The sequence below is a fragment of the Vicia villosa genome, linkage group LG2, assembly GCF_029867415.1.
Source record: "Vicia villosa cultivar HV-30 ecotype Madison, WI linkage group LG2, Vvil1.0, whole genome shotgun sequence".
NCBI lineage: Eukaryota > Viridiplantae > Streptophyta > Magnoliopsida > Fabales > Fabaceae > Vicia > Vicia villosa.
The window spans coordinates 159,223,442-159,244,761 of record NC_081181.1 but is presented as its reverse complement, the minus strand read 5'-3'; the positions used below and the strand labels follow the sequence as shown (position 1 = coordinate 159,244,761).

General features: G+C 33.1%; 3 protein-coding genes across 3 annotated transcripts; 1 reads left to right on the top strand and 2 right to left on the bottom strand.

Annotated features, from left to right (window-relative positions):
* The first annotated feature begins 562 nt into the window (after positions 1-562).
* Positions 563-6,054, top strand: LOC131652724 (uncharacterized). Its single transcript, XM_058922670.1, has 6 exons — positions 563-877; positions 2,231-2,576; positions 5,144-5,228; positions 5,315-5,401; positions 5,495-5,737; positions 5,864-6,054. The coding sequence occupies exons 1-6, from the start codon at positions 717-719 to the stop codon at positions 5,938-5,940; spliced, it is 999 nt and encodes a 332-aa protein (XP_058778653.1). The 5' UTR covers positions 563-716; the 3' UTR covers positions 5,941-6,054.
* A 207-nt stretch (positions 6,055-6,261) lies between these two features.
* LOC131652723 (phosphoenolpyruvate/phosphate translocator 2, chloroplastic-like) lies at positions 6,262-10,016 on the bottom strand. Its single transcript, XM_058922669.1, has 9 exons — positions 9,580-10,016; positions 8,928-9,050; positions 8,613-8,765; positions 8,310-8,395; positions 7,876-7,960; positions 7,673-7,792; positions 7,492-7,569; positions 6,618-6,747; positions 6,262-6,509 (listed from the first exon to the last, which is right to left on the bottom strand). Exons 1-9 carry the CDS (start codon positions 9,973-9,975, stop codon positions 6,433-6,435), a joined length of 1,248 nt encoding a protein of 415 aa, XP_058778652.1. The 5' UTR covers positions 9,976-10,016; the 3' UTR covers positions 6,262-6,432.
* Positions 10,017-14,588: 4,572 nt separating this feature from the next.
* Positions 14,589-20,948, bottom strand: LOC131652719 (isocitrate dehydrogenase [NADP]-like). The gene is made up of 15 exons (XM_058922664.1): positions 20,613-20,948; positions 20,465-20,508; positions 19,628-19,737; positions 18,649-18,686; positions 18,364-18,441; positions 17,901-17,954; positions 17,718-17,819; positions 17,507-17,595; positions 17,299-17,402; positions 17,094-17,162; positions 16,889-17,004; positions 16,084-16,118; positions 15,842-15,984; positions 15,587-15,709; positions 14,589-15,172 (listed from the first exon to the last, which is right to left on the bottom strand). The coding sequence occupies exons 1-15, from the start codon at positions 20,857-20,859 to the stop codon at positions 15,073-15,075; spliced, it is 1,452 nt and encodes a 483-aa protein (XP_058778647.1). The 5' UTR covers positions 20,860-20,948; the 3' UTR covers positions 14,589-15,072.
* Positions 20,949-21,320: the final 372 nt, after the last annotated feature.

Below are 21,320 nucleotides of genomic sequence, written 5' to 3'. Positions count from 1 at the left end.
ACAAATTATAAGTTATTCTTAATCCGTATAAAATAATGATATGATTTCCATTGAATCATAAAATAATTTCACCAACAAATGTTTTAGAGTTTGATTCTAGATACAAGTTTAACTAAAATGAAAGAAACATAAATAAAGATAAAAAATTGTTAGACTAATACAAAATTTGAACTTAATAATGTGTGAAATAAAAGATTTAAAGTGTAATTATAGTAATTGGTTGGATAATCGGTTTGACGATTTCTAAAATCTAAAATCGAGAACTGGACCAAACTACATCAATTTTCATTAGTTTAGTTTGGTTTTAGAATCCAATAAGAAACAATCAATTTTTTCCAATTTAGTTTAGTTTAAATTATCAATTTAATTGATATTTTCTGATTCGCTTATGCTCTACTAATATTATTCGCTTTATGTAATAAAAAAAATTAGCTTTACAAATATTTTATATATAGAATTTTGAATCATAATTCTAATTAGATTAGTAAAATAATTTTCAAACAATTTGATTTGTTTTATTTTTTCTTTATATAACATTATAAAATTATAACCCTATCATTACCATTCACATTTACTAGAAAGTAACAGTACCATGGAAACGTGAACAACAACACTGATTCATTCATCTTCTTCAAATTCAATACAAATTGAAGCTATCATCTGCTTCACTTTCTTGTATAATACGATACAGACGAAAACCCTAAACCCTAGAAACAATGGCGGGAATAGCTATACTTGCAGATCTATGGAGGAAGAATCACAACTCTGCTGCATCACACGCTTTTCAATCTTCTTCCTCTTTTTCTGCTTCTGCTGCTGCTGCTTCAGCTGCTTCTTTTGCTGCAGGAACTACTTTTGCTTCAAGGAATTTCTTTGGGTATGTATGATTTTGTTTTTACCCTCTTTTCTTTTCTCAGTTTAGGTTATTTGGTGTTTGATGATTTGGGGAAGATGAATAGACTGAGATTGTAATTTCTGGTTGCCTTGCAGTAGAGCTGTTTGTTTGTAGTGTTTTGTTATGATTGGTTGATAGGTAAAGGTAAGAAGTGATTGAATTGAAGTAGAAATTATGGTTGAGATGTAGATTATAGTCATTGGAGTAGTAGGGTTTTGGTTGGTATAAGTTTATGTTTGGTTTAGCTTTTGGAATAGCCAAAATCGGTGTAGAATTGATTTTGAAATGATTTTGAGGTGTTTGGTTCTGCTAAAGTAGAATTGATTCTGCTTCCAAAATTGATTCAACTTGAAGCTAGAATTTGTAGCTTTCGAGTTTAGACTGATTTTTACTACTGTTCAACTTAATTTTACATGAAATTATCCAAACATAAATCACTTCATATTCAAGTCATGTTTAATTAGAATCAATTTTACAAAATCAATTCACTCAAAATCCGTAGAACCAAACATACACCAAGTATAACTTCATGTTTGGATTAACTGTGAGTTTGACATAATCACGGTGGTGGCAATGTGAGTGTGATTTTTTGAAGCTTAAGTGTGTGTTTGAAAACTTGAGGTTTTCGTGGTGGAAATGTGCGGTATCTTGGAAATTTAAGTGTAGATTTTGTCAAAATTACGGTGTCATAAAAGTGTTACTCTAGAAATTCTAGTTTTCTAACTTTGGTATAACTGAATAAGCATTTGAAAGATTGAATGTATTATTGCTCAACAGTTTACACTTTAGGAGATTCTACTTTTTTAACTTTGCCATTTTCAAACTTTGATGACATGGATTTTGCCATTTTGCTTGGTTTGCATACTTAGATGAATGGTCGGTGTGCTTCTAATGCATGAAGGTTACCATGATGCATTGAGTTTTTTTCTTTTTCTTTTTCAGATTGGATAAACAATATTATTGGACAGTTTGTAACGTGTGGATGATTTTCTAAGAAAAAAGGGTTGAATAAACCATGATTCTATGTGTATATCACAGAAAATAGAGACTTAGGTTATCCTATTGGTGATTTTTGATGAAGAAAATAACCGAATATGACACTGCTGTCTCAGATTTCACTAAATTTTAACTTCTCTAGAACCTTTAAATCTTCAAAGGGGTTAGGCTTAAAGTTATGTATTTCTGAAACAGCCAAGTTGTTAAAGACAGGGTTTTAAAGTTGTTGCACTTGCACTCAAGTGTAATTTATCATTGTATTTTAAGCATATATGCCCTACTTTGGTTTGACATCCTTGGTACTTAATACATTTAGCAATCACACCTCTTTAATTTCAGGTCACCAGTGGCATATTCTGATGCTGGCGCAACATTATCTGAAGATTTTATTTCTAACATACAAAGTGCTTCTGAAAAGATTTACAATTATGACGTTGAAAGATTCAGTACAAAAACGTACAATGTCCAACCTAAACCTCTATTCTCTGCTTTCGAATTGAGGTCACTCGGAATGACTTCAATAAGGTCGTTCTTGATGCACTATTTGCCTCTTTTGGAACCGCGTGCGGAAATGGAAGATGATGATGATGAGGACTTTCTGGAGGAACTTACAGGGGCAGATCAAGAACGCCATATTGATCTGGTCGTTCCCTTCAAAAAGTCGGTAAAACAAATCATCCGCGAGGTGAGATTTTCGTATTCTTGTTTTAACTTTTAGTAATGCTTATCTCTTGCATTATTCACAATTTATGAAATTGCCGTGTGTGACTTGTTTGATATCAGTAAAAATAATTTCGAGCTGCTGCATGTAGCTTGTATTGTGCAAAAACTAAACTCTTTGTAAATTATCTGTCTTTGAAAGTAAACATGTTAATTGAGGTAGATTGCTTTTGTTGTTGTTTTATGCTCTTGTTTTTGTCTCATAGAGTTTCACTTCATATACTTGATGTAGGTTAACATTACTCGAATCTCTACCTATTTGTATGGTGTGTATATCTGTCCAAATATTTTTTAGGTTAACTTCTTGTTCCAAGGAGAAGCTGAGCCAAATTGTTTTGCATAAAAGGTCTCAAGGAAGAATATCATTTGAGAAAATATATGAGTAAGAACTTTACAAACAGTAATAATAGTTGAAATTCGCCAAGTTCACTAGATATAGATTAACAAATTATTAGCGTGGGTGTCACATTTTGGTATAAAAGTTCATCCAAATTGAGTCTAGAGGGTATGGACTGTCCGTGTTTAGTTTGAAAACTGCCTCTCGTGTTGTGGAAATTAATACATTATGAGTGAACTATGATAGGACTTCAGTTGCTGCATGACTTTCTAGGTTATACCAACTGTTGGTTTCTGTTGCACACTTTAGATGAATGTAATTGAGCAAGAAAAAGCTTGTCTTGTTTCATTACCTCTCCTTTATTTTAAATCTTGGTTTTGTAATTTTGAATATATAACTGAATACTTGCAATGAGGTGTTGTTGCACGAGGAAAACCCTCACAAAATTATGCTTACAGTTACTTGTTTTCAAGTTGTTGATGGCTTTTCTAAGTTTTCATGGTTTATTAATTTTGGGAAATATCGCTTGTACTACGTGAAAGATTGGGTACCTTGTGAGTTATCCAGGATGGTCTAATATGTATGCAAGTAGTTGATAGAGTACATTACGATCAAAGAAAACTAACTGAATCTGAACTTACATGTATGGAAGAAACGGAAAAGTGATAATTGAAGTATTACAAGAGCTCTGCTTAGCTACTTATAACAACTAACCATTAGAAATCACAGAATTATATATTATCACATCATTGACATTTTCTAAGTGAATTCCATCAGTGTTGGGACTTAGTTTTGGAGCTGTAATGTAAAATGAATCTATATGGACATTATTGCAGCCTTCATCTGATATGGAACTGAGGACTGTTCTTCACCTTTAGTCCTTGCACAATCAAGTTGGAATGGAACTCATAAAAAATCTTATGGCCTGCATCATGCATAATTTTGTATACATAATTATACTTAATCATTATGCAATTTCAGTAGTAGAAGATGCGAAGATAGAAGAAATTTAAGGTCTTTAAAACTTACAATTGGGCTGCTCCATTTAATCCCTGTGGCATTTATTATTGAGATTTTAACTTAGTATGAAAATTTTACAATTATAAATCATCTCTACCTTGTGAGGCTTACAAGGAAGGTGCCGCCATTTTTGTCTTTTTCCATCTATTAAACCACTTCCTTCTAGTGACATTCCATTGATTCTGTAAAAAACCAGCTACTGTCTCCTACTGCTGTTCTTTGGCTAAGATTCTGGTCCATCAGGTGGCATAACAGTGCCATCCACCTAATTGATCTTACCATAAAATTCCATCAGCTAATTAGCTAGTAATAGATCGCTTGACGGACGTGTGCAATTGGTCCAGGCATCAGTCATTGGATTGGGCTACAACTCAGGTTCAATAGTTGAGGTTTTGCTGGAAGGGCTGCATGGCCGTAGAAAATCCATCACCTATGCAGTTAGTCTAGCTAACTCTCAGCTGCTGGATTGAGGTACTGCCAAGACCTAACAGCTAAGACTTTGTTGGACAAACTGCATGGCCACAGAAAATTCGTATTGAGTAAGTATTGCATTTTTATGACCTTGAGTACTAAGTCATCTTGACAAGGACTGGTGAAGATAGTAGACTGAACGAGGAAGGAGAAGCCTTGAGGATTGAGAATAACATTAACTTGTGATTCATTTTGCCAGACAGTGTCCCATGCCATCTTAAATGATTCTGTATCATCTTTTATACCATCTCCAATGGCACCAAATGATCTTACATGAAAAAATTCCAGAGGCATTATTATTGTAGTAGAAATCATCATAAAGGAGATGGTTGAGGTAGTGAAGTTTTATTTGAATTATGAGAATGTGAAGGCCTATGTTTTCTATGTGAATGATATCTAGCTTGAACTGATATGAAAATGCTTCGTTCTCATAAAAACAAATATTTAAGCAAAAAGTGACTAATTTCTATTCTCAAAAACTTGAAAACCCAGAAAGTACATTAAGCACTAAAACACACAAGTTAGAACAAGTTTAACTGAATTTGTCTTGGCATTTTCATCCTATTCATAATATGTTTATGTGTTAGAAACTCACCCAGTTAGAACAAGTTTAACTGAATTTGTCTTGGCATTTTCATCCTATTCATAATATGTTTATGTGTTAGAAACTCACCCAGTTAAATGTATCTTGGATGTTATGACAGACAAGTGTTGTGACCACTAGAAGGATTTTAGAAAGAATTTCTGTTCATTATGTTTCACTGCGAATGGCATCCAAGCTTCTCAAAGGTACGTGCTTCGAATTCTACTAACAATTTCATCTATATTTCAAGTGATCTTACAAGCACTCATTTGTCGCATTTTTTTTTCAACAGATGTTCCTAAATCAGCTACTCGCAAGGCTGCAAGGAACTTGCCTACCCATGTTTACTTCTTTTCTGTGAGCAGAACAACATTCAGAGGTCAATAAATTTCCATAAATCACCTGTGTATTTTTTGAGATTACCATTTAACATAAACTATATTGTACCAACTATATGTTTCATTATGCACAGGGCACATGCTAGGAGTTGCAGCATCTTGGGTTGTCCAAGTAGGCATTGACTTGTATCGATTCTTTAGGTCCATTTTCAGGTCCAATGATGAAGATAGTGATGTCGATACAACCGAGCAAGTTCGAATTCTTGGACAGAAAGTTGCCCTTACTTCAATAAGATGTAGTTCATCTTTAGTTTTTGCATCCATAGGTGCAGGAATCGGTGCTACCCTTGTCCGTCCCTCACTTGGCCAGTGGATTGGTAAGATTGTAAACAACACATGCAAACAAATTATTACTTCTATCTTTGTGCTGGAATTGTGTTAGGTTGAATCTTAATAATTTGACTCACTAACACAAAACATTGTTTTTTTTCTTCTTTTTTCAGGATGTGCTGCTGGTGATTTGGCTGGTCCAATCATTGTAGCATTTTGTGCCGACAAAGCATTTCAAGTGAACCTTTAGTTGTGGTTTTATATTTCTGACTTAATTTTTACCAACCTCAAAATGAAAGGTGTATCTTCAAAATTTTGGTATTTTTATATGCCATATCTCAATGAGCGGAAAGAATTTGTAACATTCTACCCTTGATGGTGTCTTTCTTACTATTTCAGTTAGTATTCCTAATGATTTAGTCTCTTCAGCTGTTATTGAGTTTCTTTGTAGTTTATTACATTGTTCAGTGTGTGTGTATATTCTGGCCATTTTGAATCTTACCCTTTAGTCATGAGTGGGTCTGTTAAAAAATAGAGATAAATGGATAAGATGGTAGAGATTAAAAATTGAAACTTTGCATGGAGAAGCATATATAAATATCTATACAAGAAAAAACCAATAAAATTTAATTTAAAAAAACTCAAGGGAGGACATTCCTTGGTAAGTTTTGATGATATCTTATAACTGTACTAGTATTCTAAGTAATTAGTTACAGACATACTCCTATAGTATTCTAAGCAATTATGCTGTTTTTGTTTTAGGCTTAATCCTCTTTGCCCTTGAATACAAGAAAACACCAACAAGTGCAATAGCAGTTCCTGCAACCAAAATTAGGACCACAGAAAATAAAATGAATAATAATTTGTGTAAATTTTCAAAGACAACAAAATTTGTACACCACTTGAAAACAATAGAGAGAGACATACCTAGTGCATTAATAGGTGAGACAGGAGTTTGGAAGAAGATAACAGAAGAGACTATGACAACCACACGCTTCACACAATTTCCAACTGAATGTGTCACAGGGGACACTTTTTCTAATATCCCATATGAAACCTGTCACCAAATGCATGCATTATCTTCAACACCAATTATTGATGTTACAATACTTAATAAATAAAATGATTTTCACTCTATTTGTACAACTTTAGATTAAATGAGTGTCTGATGATACATATGGTTATACTCTATTTTCTCAATGATTTTCACTCTATTAGTACAATACATATGGTTATACTCTATTTTCTCAATGATTTTCACTCTATTAGTACAATACATATGGTTATACTCTATTTTCTCAATGATTTTCACTCTATTAGTACAATACATATGGTTATACTCTATTTTCTCAATGATTTTCACTCTATTAGTACAATTTTAGATTAAAAGTGTGTCTGGTGTCTCATGTTACATATGGTTTATACTCTATTTTCTCAAATTGTTATGTTGTCAACATATAAGTGACAGGGTTGTGGGCCGTGTCTGGTGTCTATTTCAGTGCTTGATTATTTCGTTAGATCGAACACATGACAACTAAATGGATTATGACAAATATGTATGTGTAAAGAGGATTGGATTATAGTTTTATGATAATTAAATTATGGACCAAATTTCAGGAGATGTCATATGAACAAACAATGACATACTCAAAAATAGACTATAGAACCCATAATATTGACAATCTTAAAAAATAAAACTTCCAAAAAATTGTTTATTGACTTGATCTTGAAAGTTGCTTTCAAGTAGAAAATCACTTTATTCACACAGTCAAAGCATACAACAAAATTTGAAAAGCCTTACTTGCTGGTATGCATGGAAGCAGAATGCAGCCAAAACTGATCTTATGCATAACTCTCTAACATTCAATCCTTGGCTTGCCTATAAAGAAAGTAACATTATTATCTTACCGAGACTAAAAATATATTTAACCCTAATACCCTATTTAAAATCGATTTAAAAAGTGTATAACTTGTTTACATACCGCGTATTTCAGGTATGAAGGAGTAAACTTGAAACCTTCCAAAAATATAGCACATGGCACCAAAAAGAAAAAGGAAATGATGGTTATAACTGAATAGAGATTGATATTGTCCAAAGCTTCCTGTCAAACACATGGTTCGGTTGATGACAAGTCATATTTTTAACAGAATATATTGCAACAGTTTCATTAAGTGATTTTGTTACCTCTTCATTAGCCATTAGTTTTTTGCTCATAACGTTCCGCGATTGATTCGTAAGGTTGGATGCCATTGCAGTGCTGAATCCAATCCTGTTTTGAGACAGAACATGTCAAACTTTAGAAACAATCTTAACCTATGTAGTGCTAACAATTTCGATTGAAGACATGTCTATTATCCAAAACTGATGCATGATATGGTTACATTCAATTATTCTATTCTTTGAAATTATTATCAATTTTCACATGTCAGGGTTGTTTCTACTGTCCACGTCTGCTTCATTGTTTCATAGATCTTAAGCTTCCAACAAATCATATCATATGAAAACAATTTGATTTCCTACTATAAGTGCTTAATTAAATTGTTTATCTAAACATGATCTTATTCAATATTGTCTCCGAAGTTCCTCTTGCATGTAAAAGCTTTAGTTTGATGGATTACCAATTGAAAGAGACTTCAGTCATTGAAGCCAATGCCACTCCACCAACTATTGGTAGAAGAGAAGAAACCACCCAAAAAGTCGGCACCTGTTCATTCAAGAATCAAAACTTAATGTCAGAAAACCAAAAGTCGCAAAATAAGGACTCACCTACAAATTGCAAAATTGCATTGCATGTTTTTAATGCATCCAATTTTGTAATTTTTCGAGGTTGTAGAGTGAAAACAAGGACTAGAACAAAAAGTGTATATTTTTTAGGGACTTAGCAGTTTTATAAGAAACCGAAGACTTCAATTCGACGTTACCTCACCAAGGAGAAGAGATGAAAGAACAACAGTGAAGAAAGGCTCCATAGCTTTGATGGTGTGAGTGAATGAAACAGAAACCTTGCCAAGACTAATGTTGGTCAACAGGTTTCCGAATGTATGAGCCACAACCAGTGGAAGAATTGCTGCAAACTTTGAAACAAAAACAAACCAATCAATCAGTAAGAAAAGCAATTTCACCAGCATTTTCCCACATTTTACCGCAGTATAAAGGTTTGCATCATAACTTCAACCATAACCGCAGTTGAAAACCATGAATTGGACTAGTCAATTTTTATCGAAAATCAAAATTACCTGTGATCTTCTAATGTTTGGTCTTGGATGAAGATTCAAAATCCAGATCAAATTAATCACCAGTGAAGCAAAGCCCAATTGAAATGCTGTAACTGTTGCTGGAAATGGATAGACTTTTAGAACCTAATAATACACCACCAATGCATAGATGAACAAATCATAGTTATCAAACCAAACATTCAATCATGAACCAAAAGACCAATTTTTGAATCATGCATCAAATTTTATCATCAATCAAAAGATACATTAACAATAAAACCACAATTTTAAGCAAAGATAAATCACATGCAAACCTCAAAATAGTTCACAATTCATAACATGAACCAAAATATAGTGTATCATAACTCTATGAGATTCATGTCCAAAAAATATACACATTAGGAACTCGAATCGACTGAGTTCAGTTTAGTATCGAATCGAGATAAAACTAACATGTAAGATAGTGATGACCATAACCCAGAATTCTTTTCATGTACTATGTATGTAAGTCTATGTTTGAAAATTTCAAAATTTTATCATTAAAAACACAAATGTTCCTTTGATTTTGTCCATTTCCCTTCTCACCCATAATCCAATTCATTGCTAACCAATCCAATAACTGCAAAAAAATGAAAACTTTTTACTCAAAATAAAAAATTGAAAGAAAAAAAACCTGTTTGTTGTAAATGTTGAAGTAAATATTCAAGAGATACCAAGTAGCAAACATGAAACCAAGTTGTAAAGACTGAACAACACCAGAAGGTTGAGTTGGTTCATGACTTTGTCTCTCTGGAAGAGAAGCAGCAAGGATTCTAAAAGAATGAATTTTTGGAGTGGAAATGAGAAAAGGTGAAGACTTTCTAAGAGTTTGAAAGAAAGAAGAAGATGGGCATGAAAATCCATCAATGGTGAGCCTAAGTGGTGAAGAAGAGAAATGGTGAGAATGAGGGAATTGAAGAGGGTGAAACTTGGATATGGTTATGTGGTTTGAAATTTGTAGGGTTGAATGAGAAGGTAAGATAGAGAAAGTATGCATTTTTGGGTTTGAAGAGAGAAAATAAGAAGACATAGTTGTTGCATGAATTGTGAAAGGGGAAATAAAGTAAACAAATAGACTCTACATTCTCATAGGTTATACTCAATGTGGTAATAAATATTGAATTTTTTTGGGTGAGTTAACAAACTATAGATGTGGGAGAATTTTGTTTTCAAATTTACTTAAGAACTAGTGAGTAAGTGTGTTTTGTTTCCAAAATATAATAAAAATTAAATGAAAGAAAAGTTAAATTGTTCAATAATTTTCTTTTTTTTAAAAATGATAATGAATAGGTGGTTATATATATATATATATATATATATATATATATATATATATATATATATATATATATATATATATGTATATATATATATATATATATATATATAAATTAGGATGGTTTCGTTTTTTCTTGCAGTAAAGTTAGATCGGCAGTAAAGTTGTTCTCGTTCATAATAATAGTATTTGTCTCTTAATCTTCTTACATATTTGAAAAAAATAGTCCATAAATATTTATTATTCAAATTTATATTAATTGTAAAATTGTTCTCATTTATAACAATAACATTTTTTTATTATATAAAATATTATTTTTGGTCTGACATTATTTATATAAATATTTGAATCAATATCAAACATTATTTATATAAATATTTGAATCAATATCAAACTTATTTCTTATATAAATTTTATAAAAATCTATATTTAAAGATTTAGTAAAATCTATTTTAAAATAATAATCAAATATTATTTTTGGAGAAAAATTTAACATGGTAAAATAGAAGATAGTGAATTTGTCTAGTTGTTTGGGCATGTTGTGAAAGGATTATTGTGTAATTGGATGTAGTATAAATTATAATGTTATAAAAAAAAATTACCATCCCAAAAACAGTTGATATTTGATATAAAAATTGTTGAATAAAATAATAGATTGGAAGAATTTATAAATACAAATGGACAATAATTTTGAACCTATTTTATAATGTGTAACATCACTAAGAATATTAAATTTGAAGCAGTTACACATGCCTAGGCCTACGCAATTGTAGCACTATGACTTAAGACATGCATTTTTATGTGATATGAATTTAGAGTTGTCAAAATGAAAATGAGTTAGTTCATATAGGTCGTCCTCCCAGACCCAAAAAATTATAGGATTTGTGCCTTATAATTAGAGTCTGTATTTTTAAGTGGTTAGTTTAAATAAACTAAAAGATATGAAAGAAAAAAATTCAATAAACTTTTATACCTATTATTATTGAAATTATGGAAGATTTGTGTCTCCACAATCAAACCTTGGATGAAAATGTGATGAATCTCCAACATCGACAGCGAGAGATACACTCTAGTGATGAGATGGAGATTCTAGATCCCAGCCTCTTTTTGACAAAATTTGGAGGTCCTCTGGACCAAAAAGCTCCAAACCTGCCGCACTGACAAAGTTTGATGGAAGGAGTGACCCCCATGAGCAGGTCACCTCCATAGATGTCCATCATAGGCGCCTGAAAATCCTTGAAGTGTAAACTTCCTCTCTAGGACATTCATGGATGCAACATTAAGATCGTACATGAACTTGTTGTGGTTGTCAGTTACTAGTTATCAAAAGTTGGTAAGGAAGTTAGTCCACTAGTTCTTGGCGACCAAACACATGAAGGTGTGCACCACTAGCCTGCTTAACGTCCGTCAAGGGTCATTAGAGTCTTTGAGCGAAAACCTCATCCATTTTAACGATGCGACCATTAAAGTGGTTCAACTAAATCAAAAAATGTTTATAGGAGAGTTCCAAAACGAATTGAGGGTGGGGAACTTTAACGAATCCCTCACCCAAAAGCTAGTAACTTCCATGGTTGAAATCATGGCACATGCCAAATGTTACATCAAGGGTGAGGAGATCATTATAGAGAAGAAGGCTTGAGACGCCAAAGAGAAATAATTTGAAACTCATGATACGTCACACAACATCAATGCAGAAGTCACTGCACCTTTCTAGTGAGAGACATGACAACTTTCAAGTGTAACAGAAAACTTAACATTATAGAACATTCAGTATGAACAGATATGGAGTGAAGTATTCCACCTCTATCACCCTCCAAGTATGACACTATGGGACCTGGACCAAACATATGGTGCAAATATCATAAGGTAAAAGTTCATCAACAATGGACTGCTATCAGCTGAAGAAGAAGATTGAACGATTCATTCAAGAGGGTCATCTGAAGAAGTATGTTTGCGATGGTCCTTACCAAATAGTAGACGGGTCCAAACCTCAAAGGAGGTATCCGATAAGTGTTATGCATGAGAAAATGACACTTATTAGCTTGATTCATTGGAATTTCACGTCAAAACCTCAACTTTAGTGTAAATAATCGGTTTTTAGTTTTATCACATAAATATAGTGTAGATTGATAATTTGAAACTCATTTTGTATGTTTATTTGCATTGGAGGAGCTTTGGTAATCAAAAGCTAAATAAATGGCTTCAACATGCAATTTTGGAGCAAGTGCAAAAGCTGCTAATGAGGCTTACGCCTTTGTAGCATGTCTGGGCAGTGGCATCCGCGCTTAGCGACCTTGTAAGGCGGTTTAATGTGTTTTTCAGAATTTGGGGCTAAACGCCAAATTTGGGGCTTAGCGCGGTATGTTGTTTCCAGTTTTCTATAAATAGAGATTTTTAGATATTTTGAAGAATAGATACCAAATTGGAGAGGGAGAAATATAGGGAATCATAGGAGAAGGTATTTCTTGAATAATTGGAGTTGGGTTCGCATCAATCTTTGGGAAATCATGATTGATGCAAGTTCATCTTCATTCTTCTCTTTGTATCAAGCTCCCATGAGTGGCTAAACCCCCTTTCTTGTTGGGATTGGAAGTATTTCACCATAGTAGTATGTATTTCTTTTAATCTTTGTATTGTGAACTAGTTATGAATCAATATAGATATTAATCTTGGTTTTCATGTTTTATTATGGTTTGAATCAACATTGAGAAATATCTTTCAAACTCTTGACCTAAGATTATCATCTATCAATGACCAAACTCTAGACATAGATTTGAGAGTTGATATTCACTTTGTATCAGATCTTAATGTTTTTGTGTTGTTTAATAGATTGAGACGTCATATGTTATTCTAACCGGTAAAATCCCGCAACGCCGCTTTAGATATAAACGGTGTTGACGAGTGATGCGTGATTATAGAGATGAATAAATTTGTTCACATTCTAAGATTAAGAGAATGCATATGTAATAGGTTTTTATTGATCATAGTGTTATTTGTAATTTATTCTTGGTTTAATATTAAGGATATCTTTGTTTCATTATGCAGCCATGAATTTGAATTATTATTGAGAGATACGCTTTGAATCTTGATTAAGATAAGCCTCTGTTAGATTCTAAATGCTAGACATAGCTTTAGGTTTAACATTCACAGAAAGTATCGATTCATAATGCTTCCATATTGTTTGATAAGTTGAGACATCGTCGATTAAACAATAAGGTTGAAACTTCATCAGAAGTTTAGACATAAACTCTATTGTGAGCGATACGTGCTGAAATTGATAAATGTTTAGATTGTATATAACTGATTGGTAAAATGCATATTCTATCGGTGGAAGAACTCAAATCTTGAAAAACTCTCATATCTCTCCAAAACTTTCTTTATAAAATCTGCTTTTACATTCCTTTGCTTTAAACAAACATATATCTTGCAAACCCATGCTTAAATCGTAGAGATTGTTGAACGACATTGATATCACACTAATCCCTGTGGAGACGATATAAATATAGTTACCTAAATCTTTTGATGTGCTGCAAGACTAACAAAATGTCGTTGTCGAGAATTGGTGTTTATATATTAAAAGCGTCGCAATAGTTTCTATCTTTTCAAACTTTGTACATTTGTCTATAGTGTGTATATACTTGTTTTCCATTATGTTTCCTTAAGTGTTGGTCAGGAGTAACTTTTGGTTAAAGAACAACAGCAAAACCAGAAAGCACGAACAACTAGCCAAGTAAAAGGAAACAACAAGAGGGAGCGTCTACTTGATAAAAGGTGTCGAGTTTACGACGTAAAACAAGCAATTGTTAGGAAGCAACTCAACTTTATGAGTATTTAATAGCTTTGCATTAAGTAGTATAAGGCTTAAAGAGTGAAAGTGAATGGAAAAATTAGGGGACTTTTGGCATTTTGAAAATTCCAAGCAGTGCGCACTAGGCACGGTCTGATGACGCTAAGTGCGACCTGTTGCATCAGTAAAAATAAACTTTTACTCAGCCCTGTGATTTACTTTCACTCAGACCCAATTATCTCCACTTTTGACCCATTTTGAACTTATTTTGTTATATGTTTAGTAGTTTAGTTTAATTTGAAGTTGTTAGAAAATCATTGTGTTTGTCCAAGAAGTTTGTCTTTGATTGGCTTGAAGAAACATGTAGTGACTGTCTGAAGTTTGAATGTATCAACAAGAAAATGTAACGGTGATGATAAAAGTTTGAAGGGAAGGTACATTGACAAAAACATGGTTAATGCTTTCTAGAACATAGCATGAATATGAAATAGTTTGTACAAATGTCATGTCATTCATTCTCTTACAATTCATTCTCTTACGATATATGTCCGTGGTTGAATCACTTTAGAACAAAGCCAAATATGAGGAAACTTCAAAATCAATTACAGCATGAAATCAATTTTCATACTGGCCATCAAATCAATACAATTATATCCCTCTCATCTTCACAATTTGTTCATAAAAATTTATTTGTACTTAATTCCTACAGTTCAAACTTGCTGATATTTATGTTTCCTAATTCCTACAGTTCAAACTTGATGATATTTATTGTTTGACTATTATTATAGTTGTTTCTTTCAACAACAAATTATTAACTACTACATTAGTCTAAGCCTGTGTTGGATACACTTCCGTACGGCGTCCCAATATATGTTGGTTGTGATTTATCATAGCCTACAAACTGTAACTTTGAATTTGAAGGGTGTTCAAAATCGACCTAAAACAAACAGGCAATAAGAATGAAGAAGCCAGTAGTAACCAAGGTCCCAAAAATTTATCATTACAGGCCCCCCTCCTTATCTATCAAGCCATAGCTTTTCCAATTTCCCAACAAAAAAATTAAGTTAGACTGTTGAAGTGGCAGGCTCTCGGAGCTTACTCTCGAGATTAGACGCCACAGCATCAATAAATTCCTCAGTGTTCAAGTAAAATTCCCTTGATACCCTGCACAAAATCCAATATCATAACAATTAGACATACAATTTACTTGCAAATATTTTGACTCCAACATTGACTACAGCAAACCCTCTGCCCGAGTGTAATATCAGGCTAGAGAAGACCGATATAATTATATATAATGGTTAACGGCTCAAACACATGCTTAAGTACACACATTCCACAAACCAGTTAAATTAGACTATAAACCCAGGTATATGATATATCATATGAAATTCACATGTAATATGAGGTAATATATTTGCAGTAAGCATTTCATCAAATAGTAAAATCTTAAAACAAATAGTTGCTTTGAAGCAGGACACAGGAATGACAAAGTTAAATTAAAACTTCAAATACAAAAAGTTCAGAATACCAAAATATTCAAATGAGTAAACATGGTTGGGAAGGAGATTCACTTACTTAGGCCCATGAATCAGAAGGGCAAGATCTTTAGTCATCTTTCCTGACTCTACTGTCTCGACACATGCAGCCTCCAACTTCTTAGCAAAATCCAGTAATTTTTCATTATTATCCAGCTTTGCTCTGGTACATAAGAACATATTCATCTCAATAACACATTCAGAAAAATGGACAAAAAGGAAGGTAGAAAAGTTTTAAATAGAAGATCAAAAGAACATCTAAATGCACAAGAATTTGAAACAAGCAACAGAGTACCTATGTTCCAGTCCTCGTGTCCATGCAAATATGGAAGCAATACTGTTTGTACTGGTTTCTTGTCCCTTTTGATGAAACCGGAAATGCCGAGTTACAGTTCCATGAGCTGCCTCAGCTTCTAATGTCTTTCCATCAGAAGATAACTGCATTGCAACCATAACATAAGACATCGAAAAACAAAAAAGAGAAATGTCGATATTGATGGAAAAATATTGTGGTAAGAATAAGAATCTAATGCATACCAGCACAGAAGTCATGAGGCCCAATGAGCCGAATCCTGCACACATTCAGAATTATTAATTACACAAATTTCAAATGCTTTCTTTTGCGTTTCACAATTACTTTCAACTAATGAAAATGTAATTAACAACCACACCAGAACATTCACATTCGCAAGGATAATTGACTACATAAGCTGACAATCCAGGACATACAAAATTTCAAGATTTAAGTATCAACTAATCAGAAACAAGGAGAAATGCTTTCCCCTTGCCTTGCTACTTTATGCTATACATCATTTTGTTGTTCAATTCATGTTGAAGAGAAAAGCAACAATTTTCTTTATGCACAAATGTATACCAAGGTAAACATAAATACAAAAGGCAGTAGTGTCATTTGTTTGTAAAACTTGGCATTGAAACACTTGGGTAATTGCTTATTTTCCTAACAAAATTTTTTCTTACGGACATTTCTTACATTTTTTTTACAAACCCATAATAACAAAAGAAAAAAGTTAAAAATCATACTAATAATGCCTTTGTCAAGGTTAAATTATATGATAACCAAATGTCAATAAAATAGATCCAAACAAAGCAAATTACAATGGTGTGGTCTATAAATAGTTTTAGTATCCTGATGTATACGCCGGGAGCCAAATTGGTTGGACAAGGATACAATATATTTCTCTGTATTTGAAAAAAGTTACCACTTTCCATGGTTTGGGTCCAAGAATTGATCTAATCAGAAATGTTGGTGGGGGTTACTTATGACTGACATCATACTTACAATCATCATGCTTCAATATAAACAATAAGGTCTCTATATTACCTTGAGCAAGTAAATCACTTTGAACGTCACCATCATAATTCTTACAAGCCCAAACATATCCACCTTCGCTCTTGAGTGCATATGCCACCATGTCATCAATTAACCTATGTTCATACCTGAAGTCACTCAAGTGTCAAGCATCAATGTGTATATATGTAAATGTATGTAATGCATGCAAAATAGTCTCACAGACGTCAAAACAAACCATATAGAGTGTTCTTCAAACTTTTGCCTCCACCTTTCTTCATAAACCTCCTGAAATATGTCTTTAAATCTGTAATAATATCAAACTGTATATTATCTCCAATAGAAGCAAATGAAAAGAAAGGCTGCCTATATTAAGGAGAAGTTTTGCATACAAAGGCAACAACTGAAAACATGAACTCGCGCATAGATATAGCAATAATCACCTGCCATCATATTTCTTGAGAATTGTGTTTTTGGTGCTTAAGTAAAGTGGCCACTTCTTTGTAAATGCTAATGACATGGATGATTCAGCAAATGCTCGAATAGACTGGCATATAAGGAAAACAAGTGTTTGAATCTAATAAAAAAAGCAACAAAAGCAAGTTTTTAAACATTTAGTTAGCATACACCGAAAATATACAATGAACAAACCTCATCAACATTATACATAGCAAGAGCTACACCAGGGCCTTTAAAATCATGAACATCAAGCTCCACGGGAGTGTCACCATCTTGAGGGACTGAATTCAAGATAGAAAAAAGAAAAGAAGGTAAACTACGCATGTGATGCCTAAAAATGATAATTTGACCCCGAAAGAAGAACCAACTCCAACAGAAAGGAGGTCTTCAGAAAGTAACATACCAAATACCAGCTTAAGCTTCCCCGGTCCGTTGATTACTGTATCAGTGGCACGATACTGATCACCAAAAGCATGCCTACCAATACAGATGGGTTTTTTCCATCCTGATAACCGAAAAATAAGTTTCAATTGGTGCTCTGTGGTATTTAACTTCACTAAGAATCAAACTACAGCTAAGACATTACCAGGAATAATTCTGGGTACATTGCGGCATATTATGGGCTCACGAAATACAGTACCTAAAAGAAAAGGGAAAATATCATAAGCAAAAATTTAAAGCCATCAAAAATTGTTTTTTCTTCACATAGCAACATTCCCTATCACAGGATCAGCATCTTTATAAGATGTAGTAGATTACTGCATTTTAATAGATTGAATCGAAATAGCATAAATTTCTCATACATTTGTATGTATGTTCCAAAAATAAGTAATCAGACGTGAAAATCCTGCAAGTAAAATACACAAAACTACGCACTGTAGTATCTCTAATCTTCGTGCATACTAATATCTCTTCCACTATAGCATATATGTACATAAATGCACCTAAAATAAAACATATGGGGGAACTGACATTGGCACACAGTAAGGAAAAGGGCTAACATCACTATTTTTGATGCATGAATTCAATAATATGTGCATAAAACCAACCATCTAAAATGTTCCTTATTGTGCCATTGGGGCTTCTCCACATAGACTTCAGTCCAAATTCTTTGACTCGGGTTTCATCTGAAAATTCAAAATAGAGTTCAGAACTTCAGATGCTATTTTTTTTGTAAACAAAATTATAAACGAATCAAGAGCATGAACTAGAGTCCACTTGCCATGCATTATGTAGGATGTTTTATAATATGATTTAAATTCGAGGATATGGCACTAAGACAAATGACTTATGATACAGAGCACTACATCTATTTAAAGCCCGGTACAACTTACCAGGAGTTATAGTTGCACATTTCACAGCAACATTGTACCTGAAGCAAATAGAAGTTTCAATTAACAAATGGGAATTTATTTTAAATTTGTTTAGAAAACTGGGGGAATGGCGGCAGGATAAGAAAACCCTCCGAAGTAAAAAGAACAAGAGATACATTAGGTGAAAACTAAGGTAAAATTGCAGTGAAGCGGCACATTCCCAATACAAGCATGTAACTAATGGCAAATTCCTAGGAACAGAGAGCATCACATGCTTGCGGGACAAAACATAATTCTATGCCAAAGTTAAAGACAGCGAAAAGACATTAAATATGCAAGTTCTCCACTGCAACAAAATGTACCAACAGATTACACGAAACAAACACTCCTATAACTTTTTTGGTTCCTTCCTTCCTTTTGGTAAATGTCAAAACAAAACCAATAAACCTAACCTGCAAAATGCAGCTAAAGTAGGAGGACAGAGGACCCTAAACAAATCGTTTAAAAAGATATACGACATCAATCATCGTAATGGAAAATCAAATCCAATAAGGAAAACCCTAAACAAAACGTCTAGAAAGATAAACGACATCAATTACCATAACAAAAAATCCAGCAAGGCAAACAGCTTCCCCGGTCAAGCCGTAAACAAATTGATTAGGGTTTTTAAGTGTGTTGGATTTTCCGTGACGATGACTGATATCATATATCTTTTTAGACTATTTGTTTAGGGTCAAAAGCAAAAACCCTGCCTACATAAATTCAATGAAACTAAATAAGCAGCATTACTTGGCTAGCAATCCTCCCCATATCAAGAAAATCTATCTACATGCATTTTTTGTACTTTTCTAATTAAGAGACCTATCTACACCTTTCCATCTAACATTCTCAGCTAAAACAAAAACCACTAACAGTAAAATAAAAAAATAATTAAAATGCCAATGCATGTTATGTTATCATGCTTTGAATGTTTCCTTTCATGAAAAAAAAAATCACTAACTTGAGAGTAGCTTCCGCGCTTTCGACAGTCACTCTGTCGCCAGTAGCATCACGATTTTCAATCCCCAAATCAAAATACTTTATGTTCAGATCCAGGTAAGGAAATATAAGCTGCACTCACATTAATTAAATATTAAAAAAAAAAAAAAAACTCGTTAATGTAAAAAGCAAATCACAAATAGTCTATCTAGCAGGAATTTGGATTGCCGGTAGTCACAATCCCACGCATTTATGTAGTCACCACGCCTGTTATTGGACCGCCCAAATTTCAATGCACATTTAAATTAAAAAAAAAAAATCTAAATACCGAATTTAAATGTTGGACAGTCTTATCTCGATCTAACTGTCACCTATGCGTTTACACCATAAGTGTGTAGGGATAATTTAAATGTTGGACAGTCTTATCTCGATCTAACTGTCACCTATGCGTTCACAGCGTAAATGTGTAGGAATACAAATTGTAGGCAATCCAAACTCATTTAACACCAACACTTCAAATTGAAGGTGTGTTCAGGCGTCGTACACATACAAAACATTAACACATATAATTACATTTAGTCACTTTCATTTTCTTAAACTATTACCAGTGTCAAGTGTCTATTGTATATGCTATTTAGCAGATAGAAAACCATCAAATAGTCTATCTAGAACGAATTTGGATCGCCCGTAGTAACAATCTCACACATTCAAAGCATCAGTGCTCTTTGGATCGAGATTGAACTTCTAAAATTTAATATATATTTTAATTTTCATGTGCTTCTTAGCAGATAGAAAACGATATATTAATATAATAAAGCAATAAAAAGTGAGGTTAAAATAAGAAAGCATGAATTCATACTTTATCCTTTATCATCGTCCATATAATCCTGGTCATTTCATCACCTGCGAAGCAAAATAATGATATTAACAAATTAACAAATAAAAAACGGTGTGAAGTGAAGTAACGAACTGTGAGGAAAGAGAGAAAGAGAGGTTAGAGAGGCTACCGTCCATTTCGACGATGGGATTGACGACATGAATGGGACGAGAAGCGAAGCATCGAAGGGAGATGCGATTGCGATTGTTGGAAAGCGAAAGAGAGTGAGGAGGAATGGAGAGTTTTGAAGAATGCGGTGATGAAGATGAAGGGAAGAGGAAGTTAGGGTTTCTGAGAGAAGAAATGGAAGAAGTGGAAGAGAACATGGCTGTGGAGGTGGTGGTTAATCGAAAGAAGGATGGTGATGCTCTCAACATAACTTCCTCTATGGGTTTTGACTTTGGTTAACCCTTTCTACTTGATGCGACTTTAGATTATACCTCCGGTTTTTCGTGAAACCGGCCAATACATCGATTTCATTTTATAATTACAATATTTGTCATTTACTCCTTAATCTTGCTAATAATGGTAAGGGTGTTGGTAACAATGGTGAGATCTTGGAGATGATTTACTTTCTTAATTTTTTTTAGATTTAATTGTATTTTTGGTTCTTCTATTATTTATTTTTTAATTTTTTTCTTTTTATTTTAAAATTCGGAAATTTGGTCCCTCAACTTTGATTTTTTGAAGATTTAAGTCCATGATTAAATTTGAGTGAAATTCTTGATGACATGACATATATTCTGATTATGTGTCAGATGCCAACTCACATTATTTTTCTGATATATTTTAATAATTTTGAAAATTACACAATATATTTTAATTTCAAAATATTAAA